Source organism: Orycteropus afer, unplaced genomic scaffold, assembly GCF_000298275.1.
Source record: "Orycteropus afer afer isolate SDZICR_OR568_19922 unplaced genomic scaffold, OryAfe1.0 scaffold00037, whole genome shotgun sequence".
In the NCBI taxonomy this organism is placed as follows: Eukaryota; Metazoa; Chordata; class Mammalia; order Tubulidentata; family Orycteropodidae; genus Orycteropus; species Orycteropus afer.
The window spans coordinates 9457190-9475337 of NW_006921624.1; the positions used below are offsets into that span (position 1 = coordinate 9457190).

General features: G+C 40.9%; 1 protein-coding gene across 1 annotated transcript in view; it reads left to right on the forward strand.

Moving 5' to 3' along the window:
* ASTN2 (astrotactin 2) overlaps positions 1-18148 on the forward strand; it is a 1259674-nt gene that overhangs the window by 419203 nt on the left and 822323 nt on the right. Inside the window, exon 6 of the mRNA XM_042780380.1 lies at positions 16114-16221. Coding sequence (XP_042636314.1) covers positions 16114-16221 — 108 coding nt within the window. The remainder of the gene's footprint in view (positions 1-16113; positions 16222-18148) is intronic.

Here is an 18148-nt window from a genome sequence, read left to right on the forward strand (position 1 = left end):
TTGAGAAAATTCAAGAATGTTTAAAAGAAGCTGACAAAATGAATTTGAAATACGAGATGCATAGCAAAATCAAAAGGACCTGAAAACAGTGACTCAGGTTATAGAGGGTATAGTGAAATAGTCACTCTAATATAAACCTGTTAGGATGATGTGGGGATTAACTATGTGGGGATATAACTATTTAACTATGCTGATACCCCTTGACCCAGCAATTCCTTTTGCTCCCAAGAAAATTCTACACAGAGATTCAAAAAGATGTTTGAAAAGATTTACCTATGAGAATGTCATATGCAATATTACAGTGAAAATTTAGAAACAATATAAGATTTAAACAATTGGGAATTGGTTAAATAAATGATGGTACATCGATTCAGTAGAATATGTTGCAGCCACTTAGATGATATTAGAGGTGAATACTTAATGACATGGGATAATGTTTATGATATTTTATTTAGTTTTATTTTAATTTCACAAGCAGTCTCTGTTCATTTTTCAAGAAATAGAAAAAATAAAGGTAAATAAAAAGAAGAACATAATCTCAGTATTGAGAGAAAATCACTATTAACATTTTGGTGGAATAGCTACAGATGTATGTGTAGATGAAAATATTAATATAATATAGATTCAGATGTGTGTACATGCACAGACACATGTCTGATGTTTGATATATATAGCAAAAATGTCAGGCATATAGCTGGATCTCAATATGTATTTCTGACATAAATGGATGAATCAATATATGCATATATTTTTTTATCGCTTTTACAAAACTCATATACTCAAGTTACAAACAATAAAATCTAGTTATAAAAACATGCATATAAATGCATGGTTAAAAGCTAGTAGTAACAGCAGTCAATTGGAAGTGATTGTATTTGGCATGATTATTATTATTTTTTCTTAGTGATTTTCTAATTTTTTAATTTTTAAAAATAATATGTATTGACTTTGTAATATAGAAAATTACAATTTTCAAAACACGTGGTGGAAGTGACTGAAGGAATTAGTAGAAATAGTTAACTTAGATGGAAAGTTTACATACATATGAGCTTCCAAGCAATCTTCAGATTGCTGAAGGGTCACATTTTCAGACAGCTAAAAGCTGTCATATGGGATAAGGAAACAATCTGATTCTGTGACTTCAAAATACAGGACTGAATCAGGAGGGTGGAAATTACAGTGGACTTGTTTCCTGGCCAATCTCATAGACTCCAGTCTTCTCTCTGAATCTCATCTTTTTTAATCTCATCCTATTTTTTAGTCTCTCTTGTGCAGTTTATGAGTTGCGTGAACTTGAGCTATCATTTATAGTGTTTCTGAACCTCAGTCTCCTTGTCTTTCAAATGGGGATAATAACACCTATGTCATCCAATTATTATGAGTATGACATGAGTTATTACCTTTGAGATGGAGGAAGAGGTGACAAGTGTTATGCAATATTTACTAGATGTTAATGCCTTTTTCAGTCACACTCTAAGTTGGTGACAGGGCAGATGTACAGCCTGGGTTTCTTGGCCCCCAGTTCATTTTTCTATTTTCCATCACTGCCGCATGGTGACAGCTGAGAAGGACTGTGGCTGTCTTTGTAGGGCTGGAGAAGAGGAGGAGGGCCCAGAATGCCCATTGCTGCATAAAACCCAAACCTAGTGCTGTAAAGTCACAGCAATTTTATTATACTCACAGGTTCTAAGAGTCAGGAATCTGTAAGGACAAAGAGGAGATGGCTTGTCTCTGCTCCATGATGTCTGGAAGCTCAGCTGGGATGAGTCAAACATCTGGGGTGACTCAGATGGCTGAGGGCTGAAGTAAGCTAGAGGCTTCTACTCTCATATTTCTGCTACCTGGACTCAGATGCCTCCAAGGCTGGGCTCAGCTGGGACTATGACATCGTGGCAGGTTTCCAAAGAGGGAACATCCACAGAGCCAGTGTTCTGAGTGTTCCATGAAGAAGATGTATGGCCTTGGAAGTCATGCACAGTTACTTCCATTTCATCTTCTGATTACAAATGCATCCCAAAAGCTGGACCAGATTCAAGGAGAAAGACACTTGATTCCATCTTTGATGGAAGAATGGCAAAAGTCACATCTCAGAACAACATGTGAGATGGGAAAATTTTTATATCTATCTTTGTTTAAATTCCTAACCTCCACGCCTATGGTTATAATACCATTTGAGAATGGATTGTCTTTGTCGTATTAATAAGACAGGAGTAGTCTAGGGAATTCCAGAACACTTAATTGTGCCCAGGTGGAACCTGTACAACTAGCAAGAGGTAATTGTTTGAACAGAATAAGGAATTTAAAATCAGGAAAGATATGTGTCTGGGTTAAATTGAGTCACCATTCTACTTTTTATTGTAACAGAGTGAAAGTTAACATAGAAGGTTGATTTTCAGTTCAACTCTTCATAAAAGTTTTTTTTTCGTACTATTGAATGTACTCATCCCATTTTCTCCCTGGGTTGCCATGTCCATTTGCCCTTATTTCCTATCTATTCCTGCCTTCTGAGCTTTATCCCTGGACAAATACTGCCCTTTTGATTTCTTATGGTTGATTGATCTAAGGAGTGCTTTACCTCCTGGGTGTTATTGTTCATCTGTAGTCCCATCTACTGTTTGGTAGAAAGTTGAGCCATAGGGGTAAGTTCAGTTTCAGGCTTGAGGGGTAACTAAGGGTCATAGTCTTGGGGGTTCCACCAGTCTCTTCCAGACTGCTAAGCTTGCTCTTTTTTATTATTTTGAGTTTTGTTCCCTATTTTTCTTCCACTCTACCCAGCATCTCCTACTGTGGCCCCTTTGAGAATGGTTCGCAGTGATAGCCGAGCACCAGCTAGTTCTTCAGGTCTCGGGGTTGTGGAGGCCGAGGTTCATGTGATCCACTAGTCCCTTGGACTAATTGCTTCCATGCATCTTTGATCTTCTTCACTCATCTTCACTCTGGATGAGAAGAGACCTTAGAAGGCTACTTGCAAGCTTTTAAGACTCCAGTTGCTTGTAGCTATCTTTGGGAAATGTGGTCAGTCACAGGGGCCAATGGGATATTCCAGGAGATACAATTTGATTTTCATGAAATAGTGAGTTAAGCTTGACCAAGAGCTTCTCACTCCTAGGTGTGAAAATTGAGCACAAAGTTTTGGGATAAATTGAGATGCTTCTGTTCTTGGGTATTGGGAAAATAACCCTCTGAAATGACCATATTGCACTAAAGGTCAAATGAGGAATGGGCTTAAACTGAAGCAATAAAGATATTTTATTTTAAAACATAAGTTTTTATTAAATGTTTTTTCTTATTCTCAAGGCATTAGATGTTCATTGGAAGAAAATGTAAAGTGTAATTTAATATGAATAATAAAATTATTTAAAATACCTCAAGTCTTACCACCCACAGGATATCTACTATAACACCTTACTATATATCTTTCAATATGTTTGTGTGTGTGTGTGTATTTTATATGCATGTGTATTTTAAAATCAGAGTAGGAACTTTTTGTTCTTAGAATTTTTCTGTATGCTTTTGCAACTTTAGTTCATGGCTTTAGGTTGTGCATGTCTAGGAATGGCTTTTTACTTTCTTCTTTATTTTTAAGTTAAAATATACATATTTCTATTTCATTAGACATATACACACATACATACAAACCATGGTATCCACACCAAATGTCAAGAAGTGTGTATCAACTTGCAGAAGCGGAATTCCTCTTTGCATTCTTCTCTGCACAGTTTTTATTCAACAATGTATCATGGACAGGTTTGTATGTCAGTAAATATAGATTTATGTCACTGTATTTAATGGCCTCATGAAAGCTAGTTTTAGAGATATCCCCTCATTTTTTTAAATCAGTTCTCTAGAAATAGATGTCTATGTTATGTCCATTTCCCCAAACAATTATAAACAATCATGTTTAATTATATTTTAGCATAAATATTGTTTAACCATAGTGACTGATTTTAAAAATCCCACATGGATCCCTGAATCATCTTTCAGGGAAAGTTAGAGAAACCAAGTCAAATCCTGTCACTGCTGGGTGTGTGACCGTAGGTAAGGACCACTCTTGTAGCTAATGTAAATAGTGCTGCTGTGAACATTTGTGAACCTCTATTTCCACCTTAGGACAATTAAGTGTAGCCACCAATGGATCTGCCTGGCCCAGTGCCTAGCCTTTAGCGGGTGCCCAATGATAAGCAGCTATTGTGTTCAAAGCATCTCCAGGAATTGGATGCTTACAATGTCTGTAGTTTTCCCCTAGAGCTTAGGGAAATTGTGAGTTGTGTGTTTTTGGCTTTGTGGGCAGTTTTAGCTGAGCCTGTCTTCTTCACATGGCTCGCACTATTTGTATTCCCTGGGTGGTTGGGGGTCAGGTGAGTTTCTGCATTCCCAAACCACGTATTTCTCTACCTAGTGCAGTTCTGGGCAATCTAAAAATGCAATATCGCTGTCACCAGCTCGAGAAAGACACGGGGCCTGAATAATTTAACATGTCACTGCCATCCATCATGATAGCAAGAGCAGGAGGCAGAGTGTGGGGGGTGGGCCTGCCAGAGGCTTATGGCGCAAGCCTGTGGAAGGGGCAGCCCAGGAAGAGGGGATTGATTTGCAAAGAAGAACAAAGAGTAACTCTCAAAGCCAGGGAAGACTGCATCCAAACTCCTGCTCCGGTCTTCCCCATAATCTGACTTTCAAGGTGCTCAGATGCCCTGATTTGTCCCAGAGCAAATGTAGGGCCAGATTGCTGATTTCTGACAAATGTCTACATAATCTTGAAAAAGCAACATCTGAGTTATACCTCTATGTATCTAAGTTTATTTATCAGCAAATTTAGATAATAGTTTCTGTGTCGAGAACTTGGCATCTTGCATTGAGCATCTTCATGGTTTCTCCACTAGAAAGTAAACTTGGTGAAATGAAAATGGATTTTGGTCTGTTTTATTTACTGCTTTATCCTCAGTACCTAGAACAGTGCCCTATACATGTTTTTGTTGTTGTTAGGTGCTATTGACTTGGTTTTGACTCATAGTGACCCTATGTACAATAGAACAGAACACTGCTGGGTTCTGTGCCAGCCTCACAGGCCTCTGTGCTTGAGCCCACTGCTGCAGCCACGCTGTCAGTCCGTCTCACTGAGGGTCTTCCCCTTTCACCCTGACCCTCTACGTTACCAAGTATGTTTCTCCAAGGACTGTTCCCTTCGGATAACACAACCAAAGTACTAGAGAGAAAATCTAGCCATTCTCACTTCTAAGGAGCTTTCTGGCAGTACTTCCTCCAAGACAGTTCTGTTGGTCCTTCCAGAAGTCCATGGTGTATTCATTACTCTTTGCTAACACTATAATTCAAATGCATGAAGTTTTCTCTGGTCTCCCTTATTCATTCTCTGGCTTTCACATGTGTGTGAGGCTATCAAAAAGACAATGGCTTGGGTCAGGCCCACCTTAGTCTTCAAAGTGACATCCCTACTCTTCAACACTTTAAAGAGCTCTTTTGCAGAAGATTTGTCCAATGCAATATATCACTTCATTTCTTGACGGCATTTTCCATGGGCATTGATTGTGGATCCAAGTAAAATGAAAACCTTGACAACTTCAATCTTTTCTCCCTTCATCATGCAAATAAGCATCATGTTGCTTATTTGTCCAATTGTGAGAATTTTTGTTGAAATGCAACCCATACTGAAGGCTGTAATCTTTGATCTTCATCAGTAATTGCTTCAAGTCCTCTTAACTTTCAGCAAGCAAGCTTGTGTCATCTGCATTTATAGGTTGTTAATGAGTCTTCCTCTTATCCTGATGCCATGTTTTTCTTCATACAGTCCAGCTTCTCAGATTATTTGCTCAGCATACAGATTGAATAAATATAGTGAAAGAATACAGCCTTGACACACACTCCTCCTGATTTTCAACCATGCAGTATCCCCTTGTTCTTTTTGAATGACTGTCCTTGGTCTATGTACAGGTTCTTCATGAGAACAATTAAGTGTTCTGCAATTCCCATTCTTCATCATATACTCCATAATTTGTTATGATCCACACAGTCAAATGCCTTTGCACAGTTAATGAAAACAGATAAACATCTTTTTGGTGTTCTTTGCTTTCAGCCAAGAGCCATCTGACATCAGCAATGATATCTCTCGTTCCATGTCCTCTTCTGAATCCTGCTTTAATTTCTGTCAGGTCCTAGTCAATGTATTGTTGCAACTGTTTTTTTTTTTTTCTTCCCAGCAAAATTTTACTTATGCATGATATTAATGAAATTGTCCAATAATTTCTGCATTCTGTTAGATCACCTTTCTTTGGAATGGGAACAGATGTGTATTTGTTCCAGTCAGTTGACCAAGGAACTGTCTTCCAAACATCTTGGCATATATCAGGGAGCACTTCCAGAGTTGCTTGCATTTGTTGAAATAGTTTAATGTGTATTCCATCAATTCCTGGAGCTTTATTTTTTGCCAATTCTTTCAGTGCAGCTTGAACCTCTTCCTTCAGTACCATTGGTTCTTAGTCTTATGTTACCTTCTGAAATGGTTAAATGCTGACCAATTCTTTTTGGTATAGTGACTCGTGTGTCACTTTGTGTACTGTGGTGCCTAGCATGTTGCTGTGATGCTGGAAGGTATGATACCAGTATTTCAAATACAAGCAGGCTCACCCATGGTGGACAGGTTTCAGCAGAGCTTACAGTCTAAGAGACACTAGGAAGGAGAAAGAGGCAGTCCACTTCTGGAAAAACTAACCACTGAAAACCATAGGAAACCTGGATGAAAAAGAGCTGGAAGATGAGCCCCTCAGGTTGGAAGGCACTCACAGTGCAACTAGGAAAGAGGTGCCTCTTCAAAGTAGAGCTGACCTTAATGTTGTGGTTGGAGTAAAGCTTACAGGCCCTTCATTTGCTGATGTGGCATGACTCAAAATGAGAAGAAAAACCTACAAACATCCATTAATTAGAATGTGGAATATATGAAGTATGAGTCTAGGAAAATTGGAAGCTGTCAAAAATGCAGTTGGACACATAAAGATCGATATCCTAGGCATTAGTGAGCTGAAATGGACTGGTATTGGCCATTATGAATTAGACAATAATATGGTCTACTCTACCAGGAATGACAAATTGTAGAGGAATGGTGTCTCATTCATTGTCAAAAAGAACATTTCAAGATCTATCCTAAAGTACAGTGCTGTCAGTAATAGGATAATATCCATGTGCCTACCAGGAAGACTAGTTAATACTACTGTTATTCATATTTACACACCAACCAATGAACAACGTAGAAGCTCAATATTATCAGTCAGAATAAGGCCAAGGACCCACTGTGGAATAGATTGTTAGTTGCTCATGTGCAAGTTTAAATTGAAGCTGAAGAAAATTGGAACAAGTCCATGAGAGCCGAAATATGACCTTGAATTTATCTCGACTTTAGAGACCACCTGAAGAATAGATTTGATGAACTGAACACCAATGACTGAAGATCAGATGAGTTGTAGGATGATAACAAGGACATCATACATGAAGAAACCAAAGGTCATTAAAAAAACACAGGAAAGGAAATAAAGACCAAAATGAATGTCAGAAGATACTCTGAAAGTTGCTCTTGAATAGCAAGTTGCTAAAGACGATGGAAGAAATGATGAAGTAAAAGATCTTAACAGAAAATTTCCAAGGGCAGCTAAAAAAGATAAAGCATTATAAAGAAATATGCAAAGACCTGGATTTAGAAAATCAAAAGGGAAGAACGCACATGGCATTTCTTAAATTGAAAGAGCTGAGTTGCAATATTGAATATTGAATATGGGCAAAATATTGACTATCAAAAGAAAATAGGAGGAATACACAGAGTCACTGAACCAAAAAATTTGTTGTACCAAAAAAGTCACTGTACCATTGGTTTGGTATATAATTGATACTTAATCAATAATTGCTCAATGAATGAATGAACAAGTTAATGAATGAATGAACAAGTTAATGTGTATTGTTGTAAATGGTTATCCTTTTCATTCTCAAACACTGACTAAGAATTAAGAAACTTGAGTTCTGCTTCAAACTTCCCTTGCGGCTGTGTAATATCTTCTCAGTGCCCCAAATTTTCCTCTCCCATTACCACAGTCTACCATTCTATCATCAGTATTGTGATGTGACAAAGGGAACGGAACTGTTTTTCTGTCATGTTTTTAATATATTTTCTGAGGTAAAATTCACATAATATCAAATTAACCATTAACAACCATGACCAACTAGGATTTAGCCCAGGAAGCTAAAGGTGATTCAATGTAAGAAAATCAATCATGTAATAATCACATTAATAGACATGGGAAAAGAATCAGAGGATCATTTCAATTGATGCAGAAAAGGTATTTGACAAAATTCAACACTCTTCCATGGTACAAACACTCAGCAAAGTAGGATTAGAAGGGAGAGTCTTCACCATGATAAAGGTATTTATTTAAATACACACACATACAACTAACATCATAATGGTGAAAGACTGAAAATGTTCTCCTAAAGATCAGGAAAAAGGCAAGGATGCCTGTTTTCATCATGGCTGCTCAATATTTAACGGGAAGTTTTAACTAGAACAATCAGGCAAGAAAAAGAGTTAAAAGGCATCCAAATTGGAAAGGAAGAAGTAAAACTAACTCTATTTGCAAATGACATAATCCTATATATAGAACATCCCAAATAATCCACAAGAAAGCTTCTAGAGCTAATAAATAAATTCAGCAAAGTTGCAGAGTACAAGATTAACACATAAAAAGCAGCTGTGTTCACCAGATATGAACAGTCTGAAAAGAGAACCAAAGGAAAACAAAATCCCATTTATAATAGCATATAAGGTTTTCACTGGCCAATTTTTTTTTTTTTTTAAATAAGGAAGACCAAAGAAGAGTTGATGCCTTTTAATTATAGTATTGCTGAAGAATGCTGAAAATACCATGGACTGCCAGAATGAACAAATCTGTCCTGGAGGAAGTGCAGCTCCTTAGAAGCAAGAATGGCCAGACTTCTTCTCACCTACTTTGGTCATATGGTCAGACGGGACCATTCCCTGAAGAAGGATATGCTTGGTAAAGTAAGGGGTCAGAGAAAAAGGGGAAGACCCTCAACAAGATGGATGGACAGTGGCTGCAGTGATGGGCTCAAGTACAGCAGGGATTGTGAGGGTGGTGCGTGACTGGGCAGTGTTTCATCCTGTTGTGTATAGGGTCACTATGAATCAAAGCTGGCACCTAATGACAATAACAACATATAAAAGAATAAAATACCTAGGAAATAAATTTAACAAGAGAGGGAAGAATTTATACATGGAAAACTTGTACACTGAAGACATTACTGAAAGACGTAAAGGACAACCAAAATAAATGGAAAGATGGTCTATGTTCATGGATTGACATATTGACATTTTAATATTTTAAGATGTCAGTAGTACCCAAAGCAATTATTTACAGATCCAGTATAATCCCTATGAAACTTGCAACTGCCTTTTTGCATAAATGGAAATATCAATCTTCAAATTCATATGGAATCAAAAGGGGCCCTGAATAGCCTACATAATCTTTGGGAGGAAAAAAGAGTAGAAAGATTCACACTTCCTAGTTTCAAAACATGCATCTAAAGTAAATAAACTGATGTTTGATTACTATAAGGATAGACATGTAGATGAACGGAATAGAATTGAAAGTTCAGAAATAAGCCCACACATTAATATTTCATTCCTTTTTGTGGCTGAATAATTTTCCACTGTATGGATATACCACATTGGGTTTATCCACTCGTCAGTTGGGCCTGGAATAAGAGGCAGAGCTGAAGCCCAAGGTCGAAGGCCTTTTGCCCAGTCTCTAGAACTGGCACTCTGCATTTGGACTTCCAGCCTCCTAAACTGCAAGAGAATAAATTCCCATTTGTTAAGCCACCCAGCTGTGGTATGTCTGTTAGAGCAGCACTAGAGGACCAAGACACCCATCTTTCCCTTGATGGCTACATATAATCATTCAGGACCAGAAGAGCCAGAAGCCCAAGGAGCTCTGACAGAGAGGCTGCTGGTTCCAGCAGAAAAGTAGCCTCTTCTTTTCCCTTGCCAGTCTTCAACCATTCTCACTTTCTCTCGGCCCCTCAGTGGGCTACCTGAAGAGCTCATATAATTAATGGCTGCACTGTAGTGCACTAAATCACAAATTCCGTATTAAAATGCTAACAGGAGCCCTTTTCCAGACATCTGAATCATCTCCAAGTCCGTCCATAATTGGCCTGTGTCCTCTTCAGATTATGTGTATACTCAGAGGCTTCATGCCTTGGATGGCTGCCACCTCCCCAGGATGCCTCAGCAGGCAGGAAAGCCACCACCCACACAGCACTGCTTCCTTTTCTTAAGTCCATGCAAGCATTGCATAAATGTATGTCAACAGTTAGCCTACTTCTTTTGTCTCTGCTCTATTGATTGACATTCATTTTCTTCATAATGAGTATTTAAAGTCCAGTTATGGCCTCCCTTTTAAAAATGGATTCGGAGAGGTTAGGTGCCTTGCATAAGGCCACTCAGCTAGTTAGTAGGAAATAGAATTAGAGTTCATATGCCTTAATTTCTTTCTCCTGAGGTGCATTATTTCCCATAGCTCACGGATTAAACCTTTGTATAACTCAGCTCCAGCACCCATCTGTCAGTTTGTTACACTGTGGTGGCTTTCATGTTGCTATGATACTGGAAGTTATGCCACGGATGTTTCAGATACCATCAGGGTCATCCTTGGTGAACAGGGCTTAGACTAAGAAGAAGGTCCTGGCAATCTACTTCTGAAAATTAGCCAATGAAAATGTGTGTGTCACCACAGAACATTGTCCAATCCATCATCAGAAGGATCAGTCTCTAGAAGGGAATATCATGTTTGCTGCAGTAGAGGGCCGACAAGGGTGTGAGAGACCCTTGGACAGATACATTGGCATGGCGACCACATAATGGAATCAAATGTAATTGTGAGGAGGATGCAGGACCAGGAAATGTTTCGTTCTGTTGTTCATAAGGTAGCCATGAGTTGAAGTTGTCTTGATGAACAGCATAAACAAAAAAGACTCAAAGTGCCCTGAGGACAGGGACCATAGTTGTTGTTTAATGGAATCTCAAGACTACCATATTTCATTTTCATCATATTTACAAAAATTTAACAGCTTCATGGGACCTATGACCTACTTGTCTTTCTCTCCTGTTCTTAGATCCTGGCCCTTAAGAGTACTCAATAATATTTTTGTATGAGTGTTGCCAGAAGCACTTAGGATGTGGTTAGTCGGTATTGAGATTTAACGTAAGCCCAAAATGCACACTGGATTTTGAAAACTCATTGTGGGGGAAAAAAAAAAAAAAGGAATGTAAAATAATGTCAGTAATAATATGTTTATGTTAATTTCATGCTAAAATAGTATTTTAGACCTATTAGTGAAGGTAAAATATATCCTGGAAATTCATTTCACTCATTTATTTTTCCCTTTTTAATGTAGCTACTAGAACATTTAAAATTGCATGTGCTGCTTGCGTTGTCTTTCTTTGACAGGCTGGTCTAGAGACATCCTCTGTGAGCCTCAGTTTCCACTCTAAAAATGGTGCATTAATACAGGAGAGAGGTGAAGGTCAGAGAGTGTGTGGATTGGAGGGAGGACTTGGACAGGGAGTTCTTATGTCAGCTACATGGGCATGATCTTTGTGTGCCTGGAGGCGTGGAATGACGGAGGACCCCTCCGGACCTGGCTTGGCCTGATTAGAGTTCTAGGAATTTGCACAAGGCTCAGAGAAGAAGCATTGAGAGGTAGAGAGCGTGCCTGGCCTCCAGCATCGGGCCTTGAGAGATGTGTTGTTACTCCTTAGTGGTCAAGTCTCCAAGTCTCTGCCACCCCTTCCCCACTACACACTCACATGTGAGCACACACACTTTCCCAGGTAACTTTAGCTACGAGACAGGCTTTGCAGGTAGACAGACCTGCTTTCAGTCCCAACTGTGCCACTTGCTACCTCCTGTCCCCTCTCTGATGTGCAGTTTGTTGTTGTTGTGTTATGTGCCGTCGAGTCGGCCCCGACTCATAGCGACCCCTCCTTGGGTTTCCGAGGCAGTATCACTACGGAAGTAGGATTGCCCAACCTTCCTTCCGAGGAGTGGCTGGTGGGTTTGAACCGCCAGCCTTCTGGTTAGCAGTCAAGTGCTTTAGCCACTATGCTACCAGGGCTCCTGATGTGCAGTTTATTCACCTGTATAACAAGGTTGATAATGCCTTTCTTTGAAGGATTGTTGTGTGCTTTAAATAAGGTATTTAACCATATTTTATTGTCCACTGGCTTAGAGACTGAGGGAATAGACTCTGAAGCCACTGTTTTGGTTAAATGGTGGCTGTACTACTTATAAGATATGTGACTCTGGGCAAATGACTATTTCCTCTTTTTCCCTCATCTATTAAAATGGAAATAAAAGTAGTAGCCTATCTCCTGGGATTGTTGTAAGAAATAAATTAATACATGCAAAAGTTTAGAATGTCTAGAAAATAGGCAGTACTATATAAGTGTTTACCTTTATGATTATACTAGAAGTGCTTGTTGACTTTTTTGTTATGCCCTCTCACCTGCCCCAGTGGGGCAAGAATCATGACTCCCCGTGTTCATCCTGAAAAAATGGATCTGTTTGGGAAAGGAGGGAACTTAGGAAGGAAGGAGGAATGGAGGTTTTAGCAGGAATGTTTAAAAGGATGTAGTTGACAGGAAAGGGGATGGGAAGTGCCTGGGGTGGACCCCTAACAAGGCAGACACCTCCCCTCCCCTTTGCCTCTACTGCCCCAAACCTAGGAGGAAGTATGACAGATGTCCCCAGTACATAGAACTATGTTATCAGAGTCCCTCCTTTTTCCCTTTGACCAAGAATTGAACCTAGATGAACAAAATCTGCCCTCCTGCTTTTTCTCTCTCCTTTCTTTCTTTCTTTCTTTTTTTTTTTTTTTTCAGTAACAGTAAAATATTGTAATAGCAATTTAAAAAGCCGTATTGGCCTCTGGGGACCTCTGCTCTTATGCCTCTTCCAGAAGTTCTGTGGGATCCCTGCCAACTCCTTTTCCAATGTGAGCTTTTAACTCGGGAAGTGCTTCTGCTGGAGTCTGGAGTCTCCTGCTGGCTCCACTCCTGCTTTATGTAGCTGGCAGGGATTGGGCAGGGTTTGCAGGAAAGCAGGGACAGAGCATGGCTGAGGGCACATTTTGGAGGAAAGGTAAATGTTGCTGTCCCTTATACTTTCCCATCCAGTAGAACACACTGTAGAAAGGAAGGGGGTCAGGTATGAATATGTCCATTTTATGGAACAGTATAACCCACAAGTCTGTGTCATTTTATGCTTAAAAATATGAGTTTGGGCATCAGTCACACCTGGTTAGAAAATCATTTTTCTCTTCTGAACCTCAGTTGCCTCTTTTGTAAAATGGGAACAATAATACCCTCCAGGGATAACATGAGTTTGGAATGCCACAATATATACAAAGCTCATACCACAGTGCATAGCATCTTGGAACTGGAAGAACAAATCTGTTCTTCCAAGGCCTTCTCATGACTTGTTTCCAGAAAAGCAATTTGTATGCTGGAGAGTTTGGAGCTGGACAGAACATCCCCTGAGTCTTAATTCTCCTACTTATGAGCTGTGTGACTTTAGGCAAGTACTTGTGCCAAACAAGTCTTTCTTTTATCATCTAGCTTGTTAATTGTTGTTGTTGTTAGCCTTTGTCCAGTAAGCCCCAGACTCATGGTGACCCCATTCCCAGTGGGGTCAGATCTTTGCTCTATAGGGTTTTCACTGGCTGAATTGGGGAAGTAGTCAGCATTTCTTCTTGCCTGTCCTTGTCTAGAAGCTCTGCTAAAACCTGTTAGGCATCATAGCAACACTGATAGATGGTGGTTGAACTTGAGGTGCATTGGCTGAGTATCAAACCTGGGTCTTCAGGATCGAAGGCAATTACTTTACCACTGAACCAGCAGTGCCTCCCTTATATCTTGATGAGAATTGTAAGCACATAGTAGATTGCTCAATAGTAAAATGTTGCTGGGATGAATTATGTGAAATAACTCCATTAAAGAAAGAGTAGTTGCATGCTGAAAGCTATTCCTAATGCCCTACTGGAAGAAATTACATAGTAAACCCTTTGGTGAATTGAATAACATAACATTTCCAGAGTACGGTTTTCTCTTCCCCAGGTGGAATTTTTTTTTTTTTTTTAATAAGTAATATGTTCACGTGGTGTTTGATTCAAAAGATACAAAGGACTTATAGTGAAAAGTGGTCTGTCTTCCATGTCTGTCCTCTAGCCACTTAATTCTTCATCCAAGCAACCACTTCTGTAAGCTTCTCAAGTCTCCTCCCAGAGATAGTCTATTCAAGTCAATGCCTAAAGCCCCATGGCCCACAGTCCTTGCTCTGCCTTGCCCATCCACTCACCCCCTCAGCATGCATTTCACTTGCTGTTTCCTCTCTGGAGAAAGAGTTTGCCGGTTCTTGATTCTCTCTCTGTCTCTCCCTATCTTGTTCTTAAAATTAAATAAACTACAAATTAAGAAAAGAACAAAGATGAAGATAGAAGACTGCCCAGGTCCTTCCCTTCCTAATTGACGACTATTAAGATGGCAGACCAGACGTTGGCGGGTCAGCAGAGGAATTCTCACCTTGCATGCAGGAGACCCTGTTTGATTTCTGGCCAATGCACGACTTACACAGTTGTGGCCCCTCTGTCATGGAGGCTGGTGTGTTGTTATGATGCTAAACAGCTTTAAGTGGAGCTTCCGGACTAAGATGGACTTGGAAGAAAACTTAGGTACTCTACTTCTAAAAACCCAGCCAAAGAAAACCCTGTGGATCACAGTGGTCAATCCCATTGTGCATGGGGTTGCCATGAGTTGGGGCTGACTCCATGGCAGCTAGCAACCACAACAACATTGTTATATTTGCTTCTAGCCATTTTTCTTTATCTGTCTTGGTAATAAACTCAAGACATATGAATGTACTACTCTTTTCTCCTCCATGGGCCTCTGAGTTTGTCTCTGAGGCACCTCTTGAACCCATCACTTCTCCCCAACTCGCTGCCCCTGCCCTCATCCTGGCCTTGATCTGTTCTCACGTGGTTATCACTGAGCCTTCTAAATGCTCACCCTGCTTAGAACCCATTTGGAGGTCTGTGTGCCATTGGGATGTCCTTGGTATACACAGCTAATCAACTCATTCTCTTGCTCAGGAGCTTTTATGATGTGCAATGTAAAGCTTCCTGTCCCCAATCTGGCATTCAGGACCCCTCCATATGTGGCTCTAGTTATCCTTCCCATCCAGCCCTCAACTTGATGGAGCCTCACATTCTCCATCCCGGGCCTTTGCTTGGGCTGTTTCCTCTCTTTAAAGGCCTTTTTCTACCTCTGAAGTCCCATCCATCCTTCAAGCCCTTTCTCCATAAAGCTGTAAATTTTCCTTTCTCCATAAAGCTTTCCCAGATCCTCCTTGTTGCAATGATTTGCACTCCCCTTCATAGTCCTAGTGCCACAGTGCATGGTAAACATAAGCCATGAATTAGGTTTAAGGTTCCTTAGGATCCCATTTTTCCCTCTGCCTAGCTTACGAGCTCCTGGCTGGCAAGGACTGGGCCATATTTATCTTTGTTTCCCTGGTGTCTGGCTCCAAGCCTGGCATATAGTAAGCCTTTGTCTGAAAGTTTTGTGAGATTATGTTGCCTGGAGTATTGTATTAGAGGTAGGCTCATCATATAGCAAGAATGGCTATCAATTATTTAGTACTTACCATGGACCAGATATTGTGTCTATCATATCTTCTCTAAACCAACCCTTCTAGGTTAATAGTTATTATCACTATTTGGAAATAAAGCTTACAGGGCTTAGCAAGGTGGGGTGTCTCCTCAAGCGCATGAAGCCAGGATGCTGTCAAGCCATGGGTGGAACCCAGATGTGCCTTACTGTGGAGCCTGAAAGCTTTCCAATCATCACATGGCCTTCTGGGCCATTTGAGATTTACAGAGAGAAGTGGGGTTGTAGTTGCTGATCTTGGGTATGGCTGAGGGATTTAAAAGGCTGCTGGAGGCCTGAGAGGATGACTGATGGCTTTTGCTTCCTTGCAGGTGGGATCAGCTTTGGGAGAACCAAAGGGACATCGGGGTCAGAGGCAGACGATGAAACACAGCTGACATTTTACACGGAGCAGTACCGCAGCCGGCGCCGCAGCAAAGGTATGAAGGTCTGAGTCCATGTTGCCTTGGGAAGGTTTTGGAACTACAGTTTGTAGTAGGAAAGCCTTGGAAACAGGATTTGCACCCAGTAAACCCCTTGCTGTCCAACTGATTCCGACTCAGTGCAATGGCAAGCACTAAATCTGTTTTTCAACCTGGTCCTGCGCTCAGCATCTGGGCTGACTACACTGCTGACCTTCATTATGCCCTTTGCCCCCTCCATTTTTTATTTACTTTCCTCCCACCTCATTCCTCAAAGGCTTTGGAACAGTGCTTTAAATTGTATGCATATTTTTAAAAAGAAATTCAGCACAGGAAATGAAGTAACTAAGGGAATCAGTTTGAAAGGAAAATATGAATAAGGAAAATGGTTTAAGTTCAGGTTAGCTCAGTGCAAGTGAATTCTTGCCATACTGTGTTGTGGATTCTTAGAAGGAGCTTCCTAGCAGCCAAGGTGCAGAAAAGGAAACATGCTTATCAGTATAATATTCAGGGCCCGTGGCATAGAACCCAGTATTTGTTCAGGAAAATCTATTTATCTGATACTGAGAACAGAGGAGAAGTTCTCCGGTTGGTTCCTATAAATAGAACACAGTATGACTTTCTAGACATTGTCTTCAAGGGATAAAATAAGTATCAATGAATAATGATTCCTCACAATAACACTCAATGTAATAGGTGATAGAAAAATGCTGAAGCTGAACTCCGTAAGGGCTAAGCCTGGTGCCCAAGTTCATAGTTCTCTCGTGATTAAACTTGTTCTGCAGGGAAAATATAGCCTACTTCACACAATCTCCTGTGAAGGCAAATTCACAGGGGGAGTCAGCTTTGGGAGAACCAAGGGGACGTCGGGTTCAGGGGCACACGATGGAATGCAGCTGACGTTGCATTCAGAGAAGTGCTGCAAAGTTACTGAGTAACTGCAAAAGGAGCAGTTGGAGATTGCCTTCTTGCATGAGGACCTGGGGTACAAACATGTATTCCATGCTAGTAATTAGGGGCACATCCATGTGCTTTGACCCCCAACTGGAAAGTTAATATCTGCTTGCAAGCATGCAGTCGGCTGATCAAGGCATGTGGCAGAGTATATGGGCCTCCCACCTGTGCACAGAAGTGGGAGGAAGAAGGGCTGGCTCTGTTTTCAAGGTAGAGAGCGTGCGGGGCTGCTTCTCGTGCTGGCCCTCCTGCCAGCTGAATGCCAAACTGTTTGCTCCTTCTCTCCTCTCCACTTACGTTCCACTGAGTGCTGCCCTGTTCCTCTGCCTCTCCATTCTGCCACATCTTCCTCTTCCTCCTCAGGCTCCTGGTGTGCTGGTTATGTTTGTGTGTCAACTTGGCTGGGCCTGGTTGAGTGGCTGGGCAGCTGGTGGTAGTTAATCCCCACGAGGAGACTGGCAGTCAACTCCGTGATGGGAGCTACCACAAGCAGCTGAGTAGCTGCCTTTGGGATGTGGTCTGCTTCCTGTATAGAAGGAGAAGCCTTGGGAATGGTCTCGATCCTGTGGCATGCTGGGACCCTGCATGTAGCCATGTCATTGCTCAGCAGCCTGCTATGCTCTACTGAGGCTTGAGACTTACAGCGGACTTAAGTTAATGGCCTGCTGTGTGGATTGGTAACATCGGGACTGTGCGTTTTTCCTTGTCAACCTCGGGGCTTCTCAGCCTCAGCAGCCAGCAGCTGTCTGAGTGAAGAAACGCCTCTAGCTCCAGTGGGCTGGGAGCAGGAGGCAAACTGGACCCCAAGGTTGAGGGGCTTTCACCCAGCCCCTAGAGCCTGGCCCTTTGTACTTGGATTTAAAGCCTCCAAATTGTAATAAACTCCTGTTTGTGAAGGCCATCCCATTTGTGGTATATTCCTGTCAGAGCGGCTCCAGGGAACCGGGACACCTGGGTTTGCTTGTTTCTGTTCTCCCTAGTCTTTTTATTT